Source organism: Spodoptera frugiperda, chromosome 16 (assembly GCF_023101765.2).
Source record: "Spodoptera frugiperda isolate SF20-4 chromosome 16, AGI-APGP_CSIRO_Sfru_2.0, whole genome shotgun sequence".
In the NCBI taxonomy this organism is placed as follows: Eukaryota; Metazoa; Arthropoda; class Insecta; order Lepidoptera; family Noctuidae; genus Spodoptera; species Spodoptera frugiperda.
The window spans coordinates 4875763-4897030 of NC_064227.1; the positions used below are offsets into that span (position 1 = coordinate 4875763).

At 36.0% G+C, this 21268-nt stretch overlaps 1 protein-coding gene and 1 non-coding gene across 3 annotated transcripts in view; both read right to left on the reverse strand.

The window, feature by feature from the left end:
- Window positions 1-983: 983 nt before the first annotated feature.
- Window positions 984-21268, reverse strand: part of LOC118280728 (uncharacterized) — a 113700-nt gene continuing 93415 nt past the window's right edge. For both annotated transcript variants that reach the window (XM_035601068.2, XM_035601067.2), the window contains exons 2-8: window positions 18972-19142; window positions 12891-13007; window positions 12172-12268; window positions 7635-7741; window positions 5601-5708; window positions 4175-4273; window positions 984-3639 (exon numbers count right to left, since the gene is read on the reverse strand). In XM_035601068.2, the coding sequence (XP_035456961.2) occupies window positions 3507-3639; window positions 4175-4273; window positions 5601-5708; window positions 7635-7741; window positions 12172-12268; window positions 12891-13007; window positions 18972-19141 (831 nt within the window). In that variant the 5' untranslated portion in view covers window position 19142 and the 3' untranslated portion in view covers window positions 984-3506. The remainder of the gene's footprint in view (window positions 3640-4174; window positions 4274-5600; window positions 5709-7634; window positions 7742-12171; window positions 12269-12890; window positions 13008-18971; window positions 19143-21268) is intronic.
- Trnar-acg (transfer RNA arginine (anticodon ACG)) lies at window positions 9543-9615 on the reverse strand. Its single transcript has one exon. It is a non-coding gene; the product is annotated as a tRNA-Arg (tRNA).

Below are 21268 nucleotides of genomic sequence, written 5' to 3' on the forward strand. Positions count from 1 at the left end.
GAACTAGGTCCTATAGGACATATTCTCCTAGGGTTCTATAGGACCAAGTTCTCCTAGGGTCCTAGGTTCCTATAGGACCTAGTTTTAATTATCCTATTCTTTAATCTACTGAGTACAAAAATTCAATCTACTGAGACTAGTTTCTTCGTGTCTTGAGATCACATGCGGTGAGGTTGGGACGTTAAAAACATTTCAGCTGTAGGTAATCAACAGTTCGTGACATTCCCCACTGCTGCACTATATGCCTTCTCTGCCTCTGGATACGTAGGGTGTCTCTTAAGGCTGGTTGGAGATCGCGATAGAGAGTACTGCTGCCTGGTTTCTGTCAAATGTGTAGACCCTTGGTCGAGTCGTTTTTTGTTTCGCCTCACCATATATAAGGCATTAGTTTAGGTTCTGTATACAGACTTGGCTTTAGTATCTTTCTAGTAACACTTCTACAGTTTTATTATATGGTCCTCAGGTTAGTATAGCTTTTGAGATATTTTGGATTAAACAAAGGGATCTAAATAGATAAAAATACCCAAATATTGTATTGAAGTTGCCTCGTTGGTTTACTGCTCATGAGTGCTACTCGGGTCGTCGAATATGGGGTTCAGTTCCCAGGTCGAGGCGTGTTATTAAGGTTTTTCAGTTTTTCGAAAATTTCTCGTTAATATCTAGTGCAATTTTTTTTATTACAGGCTTTGTCAGTCGAGGGGTGGGGGAAGCAAGATAGTAAGTAAGGGATCTTGAATTTGATTCCCGAGTAAATAATTGTGTATGTGTAACATTCGACTTTTCGAAAATTCTCGTAGCAACATGCAGTTTGGAATTTTGCAGGTTTTATAACATGGGATTTATAACATTACTGATATGTTATAAGTACTGTTACATTTTATATTATGTGTGAGCTCTGCCCATCCTCTTCAGGTAAATAACCTGTTACTATATTATTCTTAAACTAAATGAGGGGTAAGGGTGAATGAAAAATAATCAGACAATTATGCTCAGGAGTATGTAACTATCTTTATTTCTCAAAAAAACCACCAATTAATATACATTTTAAAACATTAATTTATTAATGGATAGGTTAAATTGTATACCTACGTACGGACAGGCGCGGCCTCAATATCATATAATATTATTATACCTATATACTGCGTAGTACATGCAACGCGAATTATTGTCCAAATTACATATTTATTGTCCGTGATAGACCGCGCTGCGAACTATCGATGATAGGTAAGTGACACTATGTTAAAATATATTGTCATAGTCATATAATCATACAATATATGTTGAAATATCGAATGCACAATCTACGTAAATTGACTAGATAATTGAAGAATAGTTTTTTGACATTTATTTTTTTTCATTTCGTACGAGTATCCGAACGGAGCGCCAGTGTTGCCACAATAAAGACTTTTCCCCGATTTAAGGGTAATCAAATCTTTATTGATATTGGGTTGTATGCATTCGATAATTCACTAGAATTACATTTTTTTTTCATGTCCATTGATATGGCTAGATCATATGTGTTAGTTACGTCTGCGATGCAATCGCAGGGATATGTAACTGTGAAGAAACTACATTTTTAGTTATTGAAATGTTTCCAATTATATTTTCTTTAGTTAAACACCTATTTTTAATACGCATCCAATAAACACTACTCAATGTATTTATCGACTAACTACCTAACTATTAATGACTTTAAAAGACAATAAAATAATTTGTAAAATTCTACAGAATATTGTTAGAAAATTATATATAATATAAATAAAAATATGTATAGATATCTCGCTAAATCGTAACATGTAGGTACAGGCCGTCGTAAGACGGTCCACGTAATAAATAGAAGATTAATGAATTCATTGACTTCTTAAAGCCACAATATATGACGTGTAATATAATTTTAAAGCCAAATTTTATAGTCTGTGAGTTTATGTCGACTCATTGTCGATACTTATATGTCGATAGTTGATTAGATATAATAATATATATAGTACACAAATAGGTAACAACTTCCTTAGAATTACAGCCTTCACTTTCAGTGCGATTCCGATTAATTTACACAGTTAGGAGATCTGCCAAGGTTTGGAGACGAGTTGCTCTGCGCGTGAGTCATATTGGAGAGAATGGTTGGTGTTACTCATTGAACAGAAGATGCTCGGGCCATCGATCCGCGGCTGCTTCGTTCCTATATTAAAATCCATTAGTACACAAATATTAAATAAGCCGCGAGCGGCGCATTACTAATTTACAATTAACTATGTATTACAATAAACATGAAACATTTAAATGTAGTTAAAGCATTTTTCTGCCGGGACTCGGTTGCGCTGCCATTCGTATCACTCGAAGTATAACGTAGTATTGTCTGCCCGCACAGCCGAAGCCCACCTAGCCGTCTTGAAGGCTTTTGATTTATAATACATGGTAACCATATACTTAGCGACTAATCACAACAATTATCAACTATTTTGGAGAAAACATATATAGGTCTCAAGCTTAAGTATCTTCATCGTTACTATGTATTAGCTTTCAAATACATAAACAGAAATTCAACTTAAATAGCAGAAAATGTCCATCATATGGCAGTCAACTGCTAAAATTATACAAATACAAAGTAATAATACTGGTTACAAATAATATATGGTTCTAAGATACAGTACGGAGAATGAGCAGTGAAGGTTAGTAAAACTATTCCTTTGAAGGACGAAGCTAGAAGAATATTTTCCGCTTCGATTCTGTTGAGGTCGTCGGGCTCGGACTGTACCTCATAATATTAATAAAAACTTTTTCGATTAAGAAAGAAACACGCGGAATATTCTTTGTTATTCAATAAATGTTGCGATCAAATTTTCAATAAAGTCGAATCGAAGCGAAAAGCAGATAATAACTTCCAACTGGCTAGCCACCAAGTTTTATAATCATACTCGATTATTAAAATCCTAATATATAAATGGAATATTTCCTTGTCACGCTTATAACTCTACTAAACATCAAATTGTAAACATCCATACAGATTATTGTCAGATTACTTTTTTAAACATTTTATTGTCACGATTTACTTATCTGGAATTGACGGCAATAAGATAATTGCTCGAATCGTATATATAATGTATTATTGTCACAATCGGAAGTACCGTATAACATTATTATGTCCGTTCGACCTAGGGACTCGAACATTCCAAGAAGAAATCCTCCTAAATCCTTAAACCTATCGAAAAATACAATGCGATTATTCAAAAGGGGTATATTAAAATTCAGAGATCGCATATCTACATCGAAAAACTTCGGTTTATAAATATAAAAATATTGAAAGATAATGCAGAGAAAGCTCGCATCTTAAGTGACGAGGGTCGTCTAAGCGAAAGCGTTAAAGATATGCTTTCGATATGACAATTTAATACTGATATTTGGATTTAAAGCCCATAAAGTGTTTTGTACAATAAGGGAGATAGTCCCTGCAGTAGAATGTTGTAGAACGCTGGTTCGTCCTGTGGGTCCGAGTGCCCGGGGGCTGTTCAGTAGTAGGGGACGAATTCGGGGGCTGCGTACTCTAAGTAGGGGTGGTATATAGCGCGGCGGGCCGGAGGCAGTATCACGTCCGAGTAGCGCGAGAACTGCGAGATCTGGCGACTGCCAGCCGGTGGTTTCCTACAAACAAACAAACGACACAAAGTTTATTTCGTTGCGGGATCCAAGACAGTCATTCATTTCCCTGGGACGCGCCGGACTTCAGTGTTCCGGTGTTTTCATGTTTGTATCTACTGTAGATCCTGGCTTACAGGAATTGCAGCGGTATGGGAGGTTGTGGCGGGCTTGTCCCAATTAAAAAAAAAGTTTAAACACCAACCTTGACATTAACAAAGTATTTCTATTTAAAAAAGCATTCAAGCAAGTCCTTATTAGAAAATTCTTCATTCGCTTTGATACACAATATCTACTTAAAAACGAATTCCTTTCTCTTTGTGTTAGGGAAACGTAAAACTACTTAAATGTCAGTCCTTTATTACGTCTTACTTTATAATTAGTGAAAATATTGTATTTTCTATAATGATATGTTTTGTCAAAAGAACAAAACTTAAAACTTTCTCTCTTTGTGTTTCAAAAGAGCCTTTTGGGATTATTTTTGTTAACAGAGAACTGGGAATATCAGCTTTATGTCAATGCACGGAGGATATAAACTTACTTGCTGTGCCTAGAAGTTGGTTCATCAGCAGGGTACTCCAACAGTGGCTGCAAACCTCGAGGCTCCTGTTCACCATAGGATCCATACACGTAGTCATCACTGTTAAAGAAATATTCAATTAGTAAAATTGACCTGAAATATGTACCATTTTCATAATGTAATTAGTCTAAAGATAAATGATCCTATTACTATTGCTATATTTCATGATATCAAAGGGTAGTGGCGATCTGATATCTTTGTCCGTAAATGACTAACTTCCAGCCTCAGCTCAATCTGATTAAAGCCTCAATGCTGACCCTAATCTCTCAGGAAAGGCTCCAGAAAATGGAACAAAGCTTTTTTCGCAAAGATATGGATTATGTTTAATCAATAATACCGTCTTATCCACTCCCATTTCAAAAACATTATTTAATTAGGTCACTAGACTTAATTTACATAACAAATACCATTTGTTTGAATCCCTCAAAATTCCTCAATAGCACTCAATAACACGTTCATTTCATTTGAATGAACATTTAAATTAAAAACGAAAACAAAGACCTTACGCAGAAGCAATCAGATCGAAATAATGTCACATCGTTTCGAGACGATGCCTTGACATATTAAATAATCAACGGAACATGAAAACGAGGGGAAATAACAGACACAGAACGTTTAGATACCGAGGATTACATTTCCCTTTGCAAGCACTTTTAATTTTGACAAAAAATCTCGCAGTAATGCCTCGGCCCGGCCGGATTAACGTGAACCCGCCCAGACGTTTTAAAAGATTTCCTTTCGCTTCACAATTTGTTAGTCGCGTTTTGTTATGTTAAAAAGTACGGCTTCAGTCGCGCAATAACCGGGAAATTCTCGCAACACGTTTGAAAAGTGAGGTAATTTTTCCAAGTAGGGTGGCAACATCGAATTGAGTAATTGGTAAGTTTCGAACGTGAAGTTTCGAAGTTTGGTAAGTTTATAGTTTCAAGAAGTTGTTGGCAATTTCTTGTTTGTTTTTTTTTTCTTTCTAACGTGAAAAGTTTCTTACTTTGACCTTGACATTGGTTGCTGTAGATTTACATAATAGATAGAAAAGGGGTAAAAATCACAACACGTGAATTTTCGAAACTTCTTCCATACCCTACCTACCCTGTACCATTTAAAACCGCTAAACATTGACTTTTAGGCATAGACTGAATCAAAAGAAGATCAATAGATTTAAGATCACTCATCAAAATATCAATACCCTTAGTTTGAGTTCATTTTACGTTGTACGAAAACAAAACGCGCGCGTTTTCGGCGTTCTGATTGGCCGGCGCGTATGAACCAACCAATCAGAGTGCCGGACGCGCTCTCATTTCGTTGTCGTTCAATGTAAAGCAAACTCATACTAAGGGTACTGATTAGTAGAACCTGTCAGAAGATATTAAATAGTATGCCTGCTCACCCTCGTCCAGAAGTAAGGTCCTTGAGTTCCTGCTTCTGCTCAGCTTCGTATTTCCTTTGCAGCTCAAGCACGTGCTCCTGGCGAATCATTTTCTTCAGCGCTTCAAACCTAAAGAATAAAAATAATAATTAAATACAGATAACTATTAGATACCTAAAATCGGTTATTCGAAAGTAGCACGGAGTCTGGGATTGTGCCCAATTATAACAATAGGCTCACCCCTTTTTATATGGGACTTACAACACAGTTGGTGAAAAGTGGGTGTACATTGTATAGTGGCATTACATGTCATAATGTGCACCTCTACCCCTTTAGGGATAAAAGGCGTGACGATATGATAACTATTAGAAAATGGTCTCTTTGAATTAAATACTTAGATAGTAGTTACTAAGATTTTCGTGCATCTAATTTTAAATAATACATATTTTTTTAATGTAGCTTAAAATCAAATACTTGTTGTCTAAAATTAAAAAGAATAAATATGAAATAAAATGGTGTGTAAAAAAGAATATTCTATTCTGAAACGCAAATATTTCGCGCCATAGCACAGATTAAAAATATTTTTAATTTTTTAAACGACTCCTCACAAATTGTTGCCAGTTAAATAATAAATAAAAAAGTGTCATTTTTTTATTTATAATCTAAAATAAAATAATGGTTCGAAAATTTATAATAATATATTTTATCGGATTCCTTTGCCCTAAGTAGGTACTTACTTATAAAATTATTTTTAACGAGCTTTCTTTGACAAGTCCCCGTGGACTCGATTTAATTAGTTAGGGACAGACTTCCATACTTAATTGGAAAGGTAAATCAATTTTAGGCACTTGGAAATAATTTTATTACTTTGACCTTTAATTTGAAGCCGGTGTTTTAGCGTCTTGCTACGCTTAGATCTAAGATTTGGTATCTATATTTTACTTGTTAGGTACTTTACATTGCGGCACGTAATGCCACTGTACAATGTACACTAACTTTTCATCATTTGTATTATAAGTCCCATGAAAATGTAATAGGGGGTGAGCCTATATGTATATCCATATTTTAATCTTTATAATATAATTCTCTATATAATATAATTGGGTTGGTTATCTACGTCGTCACGTAATGCCTTTTAATTCTCGAAGAAATGGGTGGAGGTACATTTTATAAGTATACAAATTACAATGTTGTATGTATGTAGTATCCACATCTCACTATTTATGCCATGAAGCAAATACAAAAGAGGAGATGCCATAACTGGATTTACCTTTATCATAATACGTGTCAGTTTACGGGGAGCGGGGGACGTTATAAATCACGGCCCTCTCTATTTCCCATCTAGCGTACCATACTACAAAAACGATGGAGTTTCTTGCTCGTTCTTCTCCATTCGAAGCTACACTTTGGAACGAGCGCCTAGCTTCACTGACAGACAGACTGACGGATAATTCAATTTGACGTTTCAAAAGTGCCTTATTTAGGATTAATTGAAATAAATGCTTTGACTTTGACGCCAATTGTCCATATTCTAATGTCACTTTCTGAGCGCTTATATCTATAGATCTACAAGTTTTTATTTAAAATATTATTGGGCAGGGCTTTATTTTTGTGTCACAGTACTTGCTTCATGCACTAATAAATAGAAAATGTTAAGAGTTCCGATGTAATGATAGACCAAGGTCAGCAGTCTACTATTTAATTTTTAAAACGTTTTTTTTAGGCTTGATTTTTAATAGCCAAAGAAATTGTACATGTGGATATAATTGAATGATAAATAGTAAAAGTGTTACTACTGCACTAAAGATTAGAAAGATTTCTCTTAATGACAAAAATATTATTATAGTATAGTGCGTAATATCTATAAGTAGAATATAAGACTAATATTTGTACACTCAATTTGGTGAATGTATGAGACATTAATCAACATAAAACACCCGATGTAACTACACATTGACAAAATATAATATTTCTTTCTTTTAGTATCTCTCATCTCTATCTCTCTCTAACAGTAACTGTGTCTCATCTCTCCCTCTCTGTGTCTCTCTGTCTCACCTGTCTCGCTGTGGAGGCACCATGAAGTTAGGTCCTCGGGGTCGTGATGGGCCAGGGTATCGCAGGATCTTGCCCGATGTGTGGGGCACGTTCAACATACCGAACATCTGAAACAAATGCCGCGAATTAGAACCGGTCGGTATTATTTTTATAATAGGCGCTTGCTCAAGGCGGATTGGTGATTTAGAATTTATAAGTTCAAGTTTAAGTGCGAGAGAGCCATGCTTCGGTCGGTACGAATGGGCTGGCTCGACGGGAGTGATTAGCCACGCCTTCACAGAAGACCGACGTGAAACAACGCTTGCGTTGTATTTCGTTGTGTGAGATACGTTATCGGAGGCCCAATTACCATTCCTAATCTTCCCAATACCCATTTCGCTAACAACCCTTAAATTCCTAACTTCCAAAACGCCGGCCACACGCTTGTATCACCTCTGGTGTTTCGGGAGTCCATGGGCGGCGGCAATTGCTTACCATTAGGTGATCCGTCTGCTCGTTTACTGGCTTATGCCTGTTTCCTTCACCGTATGTCAGCTGTGTGCAAATTATCTTAGAATTTGTCAAGTTTCGAACTCGCACACTCATGCATGAGAAGCGGGCGTTAACCTCCACCTCACTTCGATCACAGTTAGGTACTCACTCACAGAATCCAAAAATCCTAAAAGATTTCCAATGAACTAACAACTCAGATAAATAAAGTACTTAATTAAGTATTCGAAATGAATTCTTTGAATATGTAAAAGCTTTTATAAAAAATAACTTTAATATAATTTGAATTTCATATCAAAAGTTTGGCCCTAACAGTTTTAGGTATAAAAAAATTAAAATGTTATGTGCAAGTAATAGTAATTCAGCCTCAAGTAATTCCCAATCTTAATTAAGTTGTTAAAATCTTGGATTTTAATTAAAATACGAATCAAAGTCGTCTGCGGTTTGTGACCTTTTTTTGTAAATGGTAACTACGTTTGCAAGTGAGAAAAAAGTGTAAGATGAAAGTACGAGTAACTACTTAGGTACTTAAGAATTAGGTTTTCATTACTTACGATTTTTTTTAAAGTTTCACTTTACTGAATGAGAATTGACTTGGGTTTATTAGAATATTGCTTAGTAAACCTAGTGACTATTTACGAAGCATTATCCGTAATAAGTTTAATATTTGCGTAAATTATTATGTACTGTAATGTATAAAAAAATAATATTAATAATTGAATTAATGTAAATAAAAATAGATCGCAAGTGATCTATTTTTATTTTTAACTATTTTAACTGATTTTAACACATTTTATTTGAAATGTTATCTCTAAACACTACATTACACTACTCACCAACAGATGGCGTTGTTACACAAAAATAAAAATCACGAAAACCTAGCGACAATTTAACACAGATACCTAGAAAATGTAACGAAATAAACCAGTGTCTAAGATGAATGCCTGTATTTAGCGTGGGCAGCCACTGTTCGTAATGACCAGCCATTTTGTAAAGGTCACAGGCAACAGGGACGGTTCTCAATGAGCCGCTAAAACATTTTGTAGAAATAGGGTTAGGTACTGTGTACAATGGCCGACTGCGGCGGCAAAGGTAACGTTTTATTCTGCCTAGTTTATTTTTGTGTTGTTTTTTATTTTAGTAAATTATTATTTAAGATAAAAACTATTGAGTGAACAGAACACGTATAAAAATGGAAGAATAAAGCTTTGATTCACGGTTTCTTCTAAAAATGCTTTTTGCCTCAAATCAAGTCAAGATCTCAAGGAAATTAAATTAATTATTCTAAATTGACTCTCAGACGGTAACATTTAATTAATCAATTACCTTTCATTACATCAAAGAAGAAATATTTCGGAATATTTCTATTATAAATAAAAATAAATATAAAAAATATGTAAAATAGCAAAAAGAGAATCGCGACCCTGCCAGGATTCGAACCTGGAATCTTCTGATCCGTAGTCAGACGCGTTATCCGTTGCGCCACAGGGCCAGTTGATAGCTTTGTCGAAAATAACGTCAATGTTCCACAAAGCGGTATCACAGTGCCGCGTGACGTCACTCAAGGCCCATTGGTCGAGTGTATATTTTTTTAGAGGCAAAGTAAATCTGAGAGACATGTGTTGTTTTGCTAGAAGCGAGTTATCAAGGCCGTGCACTTGATAGATACTGGGTATTTATCAGTATTTACTGCAGTATTTTGTTTGTTATAAATACAATACCTATGTTTATAATTTAAGATTTATCTGTTAAGAGTAACTATTATATCTATTAAGACTAAGATACTTATTATGTATCATTTTAAAATAATTCCAATACATAATGTGACAAAATACTATCATTACTTATTAGATCTACAGATTTATACCCACATTTTAACGGCGTATATGTAATTTTTGACTAGAAATAAAATATACCTAAAACATAAACTGTATAATTAAATTCTACCATTTACTTCAGAAACAAGATTCATTACCAAACGATCTAAAAATAAACGTTTATCAACGAACAACATTCTAAAAACATTCCTTTTACTACGATAACGAAGCGAAAATACACAAATTGGAAAACAAAATGAATGAAAAAAAGTCTTTTGTCAAATGGTTGAAGGTCTTTGATATCCGCCATTGTTTTAAGCTTCGCTCATTGTGTAGGCCTTTGAATGAATTCGTCGCCAGTAAAACCATTGTGCGATTACTAACCAATTTAACTTGATCCACGGTAAAACCAGGAACTAAGGTTTACAAGTATGACAGATTTGCAATTTCCTTACCCAACAGCGCCACCTTGAGGTGTCAAGTTACGCTGGCTGTTTCGCGTTTCCCATTCTTTTTTCAAATTGAAACTTGTATTGGCTGTATACGCGCCGTGTTACAAGTTGTCTTAAAAAAATGTTTTATTTTTTAAAAGTAATTGTCGTTTCGTTCTCTCTGGATTTTTAGAATGAGAGACAAAAGTTTTGTTTTTTTTTCGCAGTAGAATACTATTGTCGATGTTTTCGTTTCGAGATTTTTAATTTGATATCGTTTTTTGCTACTACGGCCTGTTTCGGCATTGTTCGGGTGCTATTTTTACGTATTTTATTTTTATGTAGTACCGATTTTTCTAGTACGTGAGTAGTCTAGGTCAAATTAGGTGAAAGTTTTTGTCAGATATGATTATAGACCCTATCAGATCCTTTATAAAGGAACCCTAAATATTTGTATGATGCATTGTAATGCCTATGCTTGTATGGAGTGATATTGATAAATGAATAAGTAGTATTTTGTGAAGAATAATTTTTTCGAGCCTCCTTTTGTTTCGATTACTTTAAACGTAAATTAAACACGTACTAAAGGTACTGTATACAAAACTTCCGTTACCGAGTGACTGACTGGACTGGCAGACAACGCACAATTACTTACTGGACATGAAACTTAGCATGTATGTTCCTTAAACAGTGTAGGGGAGCACAAAGAGAGGTTTTCTCTAACTTCTCACGAGAATGGGGTAAATGGGAATCACCTATGTATGGGTTTCTTATCCAATTTTTTATCCAACAATTTCTCCCGCCTTGAGCGAGGCGAGAGGGAGTGTCAGACTCTTACTACCTACCACAAAACTACTCCGTTCCTACTCCTGCTTTGCGAGCCGGAGCCCCGGTAACCCGCTAGGTAGTCCGCAGCTCCGGATAACTAACTATATATCGCACCCCTAGATGAAGACTCCGGTAACTCAAAAAAACAGTTTTTTCAGAAATAAAGAAAAACTGATATTTCTACAAAAGAAAAGATATCAAAAATCGAACTATTAAGCGCCATTTTTTCAAAATGGTGGACGATATTGTTACGTGAGTTATATGTCCGTGTAGGTACTCGATACGAGGATTTGAAAATGCCATTAACTCAAAACGGGCACTTTTTGAGTTACCGGAGTCTTCATCTAGGGGTGCGATATGTATGGGTACGAAATCGTTGCTGTAAGTTAGTTCGTAATAAAAAACAACTTTGTAACAATTTTGTTTATTTCTTTCAAAACTTTTTAATAATGAAATACTTAAACGATTGAAAGTTTCCCCAAGTTTATGAGGAAAGAAACGTATTTTTGTAGGTAAATATCGTAAACTTAACAGAATTACAAAGTAACTTGTAGGAAAATATTTTTTTTTCCAATGGCGTTTATGTAAGTATTGATTTAAGAAAAAATATTTGCTATTTCTCGGATTTAAACCGTTGGCTTACGCTGACTAAATTGGTGATGTACTTTTTTGAGGCGGCAAAACATCCATTGGTTAGCAAGTGTGGGAGAGCCATGCTTCGGCACGAATGGGCCGGCTCGACCGGAGTGATACCATGGCCTCACAGAAAACCGACGTGAAATGACGCTTGCGTTGTGTGAGTGAGGTTACCGGAGGCCCAATTCCCCCTTCCCAATCTTCCCAATCCCCGATTCCCCAACAACCCTTATATTCCTAACCCCCAAAAGGCCGGCAACGCACTTGTCGATTGCCTACCATCAGGTGACACGTCTGCTCATGTTCCATAAAAAAAAAATCTAGAAGATGCCTTACCTCATCATAATCTGGAGTGCGGACGACGTTGGCAGGTGCTTTGGTTATGACCCTCCCGAATTCTTCACGGGGTAGCGTCGGGTACCGGTATCTGAACCTTAGGACGAAAGAAATAGAGTTTATTTATGCTTGATCTTTATCTTTTTGGACTGAATATTGGTGTTACATTGTCCTCACATAATTGAACTAACGAAACAATGTAACCAAGAATTGTATTGTGAACCTGATTGAAGAGTAACCTATGGAGTATCTTGCTCGTTCTTCTCCATAGGAATCTATACTTTGGAACGAGCAAATAGGTTCACTAGAGGACTGAGACACTTTATTTTAAATTAAAAATAATTTTGACTTTGACTTTGACTTGATAACTCACGTTATTAGGTATAGAGGCTTTTACCTTAATCGTTCAAAAATCTATGAAAAGGTCTGGATTATCCCACATTGGAGCTTACATGTGACGTTTACAAGTATTTCTCTAACTTGTAAATAGTAAAAACAACATTATATACAAAAATAAAAACTCCCAACACGAAATATAACCAGTGACCTATACGAAGTACAACACGAAAATCCAAAGCTTTTCGCTTTACATCTAGAAAAGTAAGGTAAAGCCGCCTATTGTCGTCCTCGCGAGTACACAACGCGGTCTCACAGAAATATTTTCCATTTTCAAAGTCAACATTTATTTTATAGGGTGGTGGTACCTGTTATCGTCTTACCTGGGCGCGGCTCTCGGTATCGCGGTGTAAACAGGCCATTCGTTGTACATTAACGGATCACGGTACGAATTGACTTCATTCATGATCTCTGGCGCTCGAGCTTGCCGCTTTGAGAATCTGTGGACAATACAATTATGAGTGTTATTACATGACTTAATGGGAAAGTCATCCAGTAAGTTCTCTCGCCTTGGATGAGGCGAGAGCGAGTGTCAGACTCTTACTGACTAAAAACCACCCGGTTCCTACTCCTGCCCTTCGAGCCGGAGCCCTGGGAAACCCGCTAGGCAACCCGCAGCTCCGGATCAGGTATCAGTCTTATTAGGCCTCATCTGTGGTGGTCTGATGGCTCTTTGTGGCGCCCCTAAAAGACGCCTAAGAGATTAAAACTGTTTATTATTCATAGTTCAAAGATGTTCATCTTTCACGGACTATTTAAGACTATGATAGAGCGCTGCTGTCCAGTTTCAGTCAAATGTCATCGAACCTTACGACATCCGCGGCAAGAGTAGTGACAAAAATGATGCTATTCTCACTAAACGGCATAACTCATTATTATTTACCTCTATAAGGTATACGTAGGTATGTAATGTAATTAGGTTGAATCTACCGAAAAATGCTCAACGGTCTCGGATAATTGGATCATATGCTTCATTACAGTATTTTACCGCGCCATTGGCTTGGCAAGACATTGTCACACGTTTACAAGTACGTAGTAACTAAGTCCACGTTGCGTCATTTAACGAATGCATGCATCCTTCAAATGACGCAGGCAAAGAGGAAGGATCACAGTCTATACAAAATTACCCCATGTCCTATACGTACAAATGTCAAAAAATATATATATACTTCCTAACTTCATTTTTTTACACATTCATATGAAAAAACTGCTATGAAAATAGTTCAGGCGCTGTTATAAAAAAATCCCTCGTATGAGTATTTGATATGGACCGATTTTAAACAATCTTTTTTTTTGTTTGTAATCCAGGATCTAGGAGAGATAAAAGTAAAATCTCAAAAATAAATTCTTTTTTTTCAATTAAGGGAGTTTTAAATACATTTTATTTTTATTTTGTTTGTTTCTATGCAAGATGCAAGCATCCGTCAATTGACGAAACTATTTGTATACCGTCCGATTTCGTGGACAGTAGATCCTTATAATGTAAGTAATCCCAATAATCATTTAACTCCTGATTCTATACTAACTAAAGTGAACCTAATTGCCCTTTACTCTTTGAGTTAATTTTCCAATAACCTTATTATTTCCACATTTTCTCGTATCTAAGACACGTAGGTAACAATATTAGCTGCTATTCTGTCCCTATCTCAGCACTAACTAGATTAGATATAATGCTCTTACAGCCATTTTCAATTACCTATCTGCTAATAGATTTGGCTAGGCACCTAGTGATAGAATTTTGACACATTTTGAAGCGTGTCAAATACTAAAGAAGAGTATCCTTAGTATGAGTTTGCTTTACGTTGAACGAAGACGAAACGTGAGTGAAAAATCGTTTCGCTAGGGTTGCAATTCAAGAGTTTGTCGAGTCGATCGGAACTGGATTCAAGAGTAAGTCCCTTGATCCGTCTGCGTCATCGGCTGCGTTATCTTGGCGTTTTACCGTCCACTTTTCCTGCTTGTGGCAGTTCATCTTTAGGTATATTATGTGCCTCCCCCTACTGAACGGTTTACCATTACCTCCATGTATAGCAGAGTTTGAGATCGTAGTTTAAAAGGTTCACGTTTATCAGAGAGCCCCTTTTTAAGTGGGCCAAAATCATCAATGACTTCTCCCGCCTTGGGCGAGTGAGAGGGAGTGTCAGATTCTTAGTGTCTAAAAACCACCCCGTTCCTACTCCTGCCCTTCAAGCCGAAGGCCCGGTAAACCCGCTAAGTAGTCCGCAGCTCAGGATATCAGAGAGCCTTACTGCATGATATCTGTCAATGTGTATCAATCGGCACTATACCCGCAAGAAGAGGAAGGCGTGGTAAACGTAGGTATGTTATTAAGGTCACTTACTGAACACAAATACATGATAAAACCCAGGTCATTACCTTTAGTCCTCAATTTATTATTAGAAATACAAACGGTTATTAATAGAACAATAGGAATTGTATAAATACAATCGGCACAGGCCATTTGTACGTCACTTGTATTTTAGTGCTTAGAATCTGTTGACAAAGTTTATGCGGGTCGAGTTTAATGTTTGTTTGTGTTTCGTATTGTTTTGTAACGATTTTCTATTAATACGGGTGCTTTGTGTTAAATCTAGGATCGATACTGGGGGTTTAGGTTTTGGACGAATCATATTTTTCCCAAACTGTAATTCAAAACTTGTTATTATAGAGTTTTTTTTGAGGGGTGAAAATCATCCAATGTGTTCTCCCGTCTTGGGCGAGGTGAGAGGGAGTGTCAGTCTCTTACTGTCTAAAAACCACCCCGTTCCTACTCCTGCTTTTCGAGCCGGAGTCCCGGTAAACCCGCTAGGTAGTCCGCAGCTACGGATGAAATCTTATTACAGTGATAGGTTACATTATATTAAGGGTTATTTTAGACTTATCCGAAATGCTCCTTATGAAAGTTAGACGAGTTAACATGATCAGTAAAGCCTAAAAAATGGCAGAGAATAAACTGCTTTGTATCTTTGGAGGTGCTTGAGGATGCAAAGTAAATAATATTCACATAGAAGATGTACATACAGGAGTAATAAACAAACTTAAGCAGCCACAGAACGTAAAGGACCCCAAAACTTTCCCATAGCATGTAAATTTCCCCAAACATCTCAAGGGTAAGTCTGATTTAATTATACAAGGGTTGCAAACACAGGTACCCGACGCCTAGCCTCATAGGAAAATGTGATTAATATTATTTAAATGCAAGATGCGTGTCTCTGAGGCGACCGCTGCGTGGGACGGTCGACATGGATCTGACAGATAGCCCGCTTGACAGACAGCTGGCATTTTGTGTAACTACCCGCGAATGATATAATTTTAATATTTTTCGAGGGTATATGAAAATTTTGTTGTTAGAATATTTTTGTTTTCTTTCTCTGCGGTTGTTTAGGGTACCTGTCAAAATATTTGAATAGATAAGACTTGAGCTTTATGTAATTGGATGGGGATTTAAAAAATATATTTTAATGTAACGTAATTTGACTGAGGATGAGGATTAAATATGATTTGTTCAAGTAGCGGTTAAATTATTTTCCTCGTAAAGTGCAATAAAAATAATTATGGGTTTTACCAATTACATAATGTTTAAGAGCCGCTCTTTTTATGAACAAGAATATTTTTAAACTGAGAAGCATTTTTTGTGTAAAGGAAACATTCAAGATTGATTTTCTTTTATGAAATAGGGAGCAAACGAGCAGACGGGTCACCTGATTGTAAGCGATAAGCGTCACACATGATAGCATTTTTTCTTTTTAATAAAATCAAAGCCAGGTTTTCAACCATTGGTCTAAAATATTTTCTAAATGACAATAGATAACGTTGGAAAATGTCCAGAAAAAGATAGATTTTTAAAAAATGACGCCATTTTAAAAGAAGAAGTGCACTTTGATGCACTCGCCGAACGTTATCGACTGAATGGTGGGTTCTATAATGTAGAGCTATTTCTGGGCACTTTTCCAAATGCTATCTATTGAAGAGCGATTTCTTTGTCAAAATGTAACATCTGTATTACTTTTGGTCTTAATAGAAATGAAATGATTGTGTTGTTTACAGTAATTCAATACTTTGATAGTTTATTAACTGCCTCGTTGGTCGAGTGGTCGCAAGTGCGACTGCCGGACAAGGGTACTCGGGTTCGATTCCCGGATCGGGCAAAGTATTACTGGACTTTTTTCGGTTTTTCGAAAATTTCTTAGTAGCACGGATTTTAGAATTATGCCCAATAAATATATGGCAATAGCCTCACTCCCTATTACGTGGGACTTATAACGCAAATGGTGAAAAGTGAACTTTGGTCAGCAATGGCCACTGATGATGATGATAGAGATCTTCGATTTTTACAAAGTGTATTATGATGACTGAAGCATTCTTCACTAATCCTGGGAGAAAGTAAATTCGAAAGGAAATCCAAAGTTAAAAATATGTCCAAATATTTTCTTAAACGGCTAAAACGTCAAAATACATCAATAAATTAATGTCCGAACCTAAAGTTATTTTCTCATTTAAAACTTTCCTGACGATTTTCAATGAGAAAAGGAAAAAGTTTTCCAGAAGAATTTCGCATTAAAATATTTTGACTGAAACTACGTAGGTAGGTAGGTAGGTACCGAAGTATTTATTTTTAGCTGAAATTCCTTATGAAAGGAATGCTGTTCATGTGTATTATTTAATAAATCATTAAGTTCTTCAGTTCGATTTATTGACCGAATTATTTTTACCGAAGCAAAAAAGGGTTATGATTTTGATTTTTATGTATGTATGTATGTTTATTATATGGGCCTATTTACAAAACTAATGTGGCGACACATGACAAGTGACAGATGACATAATTCGCACATAGACGACCGACGATCAAATCAACGGATGACGCCAAAAGACCTATAACGCACTTATAACACCTCTTGTGTTTCGGTTGTCGATGGGTGGCGGCGATTGCTGACCATCCGGTGAACTGTTAGCTCATTTACCAGCTTTTTTTTTAATCTTTATTTTATTTTATTTTTTGGGGTTTTTGTCCAACAAGGATATGATTTACCAGCTTATACCATAAAAAACGTTACTTTACCATTAAAAATGTTACTTAAAGTGACATTAATATTATATCTTTACATGATCCCACAATAATATACCCTCGCGAATGAAAATTATTATTCAGTATTACAATTATCCCAAACTCATATAAAATCCATCTAAGCCCACCAGGCATTTAATAAACCTTCTAAATGGGCATCCAATACCCAATAACTGAGCTTATTAAATTATCGAACCCAATTACTATCGAAACTCAGATAATAGCACATCACTGTCCAAAACTGTCAAATATCTTCAAATGAATTTCAATTTTATCAACCAAACTATAAAGTTGGAAATTAATTAAAGACTGACTATAGTTATGATGTGCAAGTTGATCGTATCAAAAAACAATAATTGCCACATTAATTTCAACTTTATAATAAAGGACAGAAAGTTGCAAATCGATAATAATGTAGTATACTTTGATGTGCAGGTCAATTTATATTCGATGAGGTAGGTAGAGAAAAATTACTGTCAAATTAATTTCAACTTTATATTAAAGGCTGAAAGTTGCAAATCGATAATAATGTAGTATAGCTTGATGTGCAGGTCAATTTATATTCGATGAGAGATGAGATGGTAGAGAGGTTCCGATATCATTTGAATTCTAGGGGAGAAATGGCAATTATGTAAATGGGTTCAGAATGATATTTTATCGGCATTCCGGTGGCCTATTGTCAGTATGCCAAAGTTCGGCCTTCCGAAATTCCAAGTATCATTTTGGACATCGAGTGGTTCCCACAAATATTTGTGAATATTGTGATATTCTTTCCTGTTTGTGTGTTCTTTGAGTTTCTGCGTAGGGGTTTCCATGTTGGAAAAATGTTTGGCCCCAATATTTGTGGAAAGGTTGCTTAAAAGATATACATGTTTGTGTGTTTATTGAGTTTTCTGCCGATTCTGAATGTCGGAATGTTACTGGCGAGTAATGGTAAAGGTAAGCGTCCACAGGCCCGCATCGTACGCATCGCACACATCGTACGCATTCCATATGACGATGACGTGATCAGTACACATCGCATGTAGGCACTGCTAAGATAAGATTCCCAGATATGTGGTTTTTAGAAAATATCTTCATGCTACCATGGAATCTACAATTGTGCCCGATGTATGTTGAGGGGATCATCATGAGCCTTGAGAATAAGAAGACTACTTGGGTACTTTTTTTTAAACTTTCTTCTTGGTATAAAGACTTCTTTCTTGATGGAAAGCAGATTTATTCTATCAAATGACTTTATCAATCAAATGATTCATTCCTCTTTTCTTCTTCAACAAATTCTATTCTTCCCTTAATTCAATGAAAAGTCTATATAAAAAAAAATAGTTTCGCTGCTTACCTCCACATAGCCTTAAGTTGATCGCAAGTCGGTTCGTCGGTCTTGGTGTCTTGCCGCATGTCCCGGAGACGGGCCGGACGCGGCGACATGATGGCGTCCTGATCTATACGCTGCGCCGCCACTGCGCACGCGCATACTAACACGCTCCAAGCGCGCCAAAGGGACCACATGCTGGAACAAAAGAAAAGATGTTTGAATACACTGAAGATTTTCTGTTAAGATGTAGGTTATACATATTATGTGTCACTAATGCTTCTTATAGATGCCTACTTCTGTGTAAAAATAAAAATAAAAGTGTTGAGACACTAGTTCTCACGTTGATTTTAGAAAAATCCAAAAATGTTTAGCAATCCCGGAATTAAATTTGAAACCCCTCATTCAGTAGCCGCACTTGCAACAGCTTGCAGAAGTTTTACTATCAACAAGGCATTCATTATAATCTTTATAGTAATCAGTACCATTAATATGAGTTTGCTTTACGTTTAAAATAATCGAAACGAGAGCCCATTCGCTCTGATTGGCCGTCTCAAATAAACTAACCGATCTTAAAGCAAGCAACCAAGAATAAACATAAAGTACAAACTCGTACTAAGGGTACTAAAAATCTTCGTAGTCTCTAAAGTAGGAGAAAAAACGGGGTGGTTTTTATTCAGTAAGAGTCTGACACTCCCTTTCACCTCAGCCAAGGTGGGAGAAGTCATTGGATGATTTTCCCCCCTCAAAAAAGGGCACTGAAAATCTCATGAAAAGTACAAGTAAGGTACCTGAAGATTCTATTACATATTCAGGCGATTTCAGAAAGTTTTCAAGTAACTTCAGGCCCCGGAAAAGCCTCGTTTCAGTTACCAACTAACTGATAAAATATTACAATATTCAGTAACATGTTTCCTAAGTTTTCAGCTGCGAAGCCTCCACTCTCCTCCTCTCATTTAATATTGCTCGAAAGTTTTGTGGTAACTTAATTTTAACTTATGGCTTAAGTTTCAGGAAACTGCTGAATGGAAATTGGCGTTGAAAACGTGTCTGTTCCTGTGTAGTTATATCTTGTGAAATTTAGATATTAATTGTATTGAATACTAGCTACTTTTGTGCGGTTTCACCCGTTCTGCTCGGCTTCTATTGATTGTTGCGTGATGTTATACAATGTGATAGAGGCGGGACTTCTAACCCGTTAAGGCTGAGTACTACACCTAATTTTATCGACAAAAAAATAATAATATGGGGGGTTGAACCCCTTATTGAAAATATTGAAAAATAGTGTTTTTTTCGGTAAATATAATTGACAAATGATTTTTTTTCTCATCAAAACATTATCAAACATATGAAAAAAGTAATGAATTAGTTAGCCAAGGTTATTAGCTACCGTTTGTCGTTTTTTTTTTGTTTCTACGACGCATACAACCTTTGATATCAAAAAAGTTAAAAAAAATATTAAAATAGCCATAACTTTTGAGGGGATTCGACCCCTTCGACACCCGACTTTTGTCGATAAAATTAGATGTAGTACTCAGCCTTAACGGGTTAGAAGTCTCAACCCTATCACATTGTATAAACTATAAATTTCGTTGATAAATGCACTATCCAACACAAAAATAATTATTGAAGTCGGGCCAGCAGTTCCAGAGATTAACGCGTTTAAACAAACAAACAAACAAACTCTTCAGTTATATATATTTGAAAAGATTAATGATAGTCTTGATATTTTGTACAGTGTTTACAATGACAACCGTCTATGGAGATTTACGAATTTTATTTTTTCTTTAGACACACGCCATCACGCCTTTTATCCCCGAAGGGGTAGGCAGAGGCGCACATTACGGCACGTAATGCCGCTATACAATGTACACCCACTTTACACCATTTGAGTTATAAGTGTGTGTTATTCCAGACAATAACCTACCCCTGTTCCAAATTTCATCCCTATCCATACATAGCCATTTTGACGTGATTGAATAACAATTATACACACAAACTAACAAACATTCGCATTTATAATATTAGTAACTTACAAAAGGACAGAAGCAATATGATACAGAAAACCTTGAATAAGAGCTATCTTGACGTCGGATCGGAAACTATTTTCTATGCACACGCCATACTTGTTCCTAACTCACGTATAACTTGTACTTCAGCGCAGGAAATACCTGTTACATAATACCTGTTATATTAATAATACCTGTTCCATGGATAATAATATGTGTTCTTCTGTAGTGATGTGGTATTGAAAGTTGTGATGGGAATAGTTTATTATAATACAGTAGAGCCTCGATAATCCGAACTACCAAAAAATTACCCCT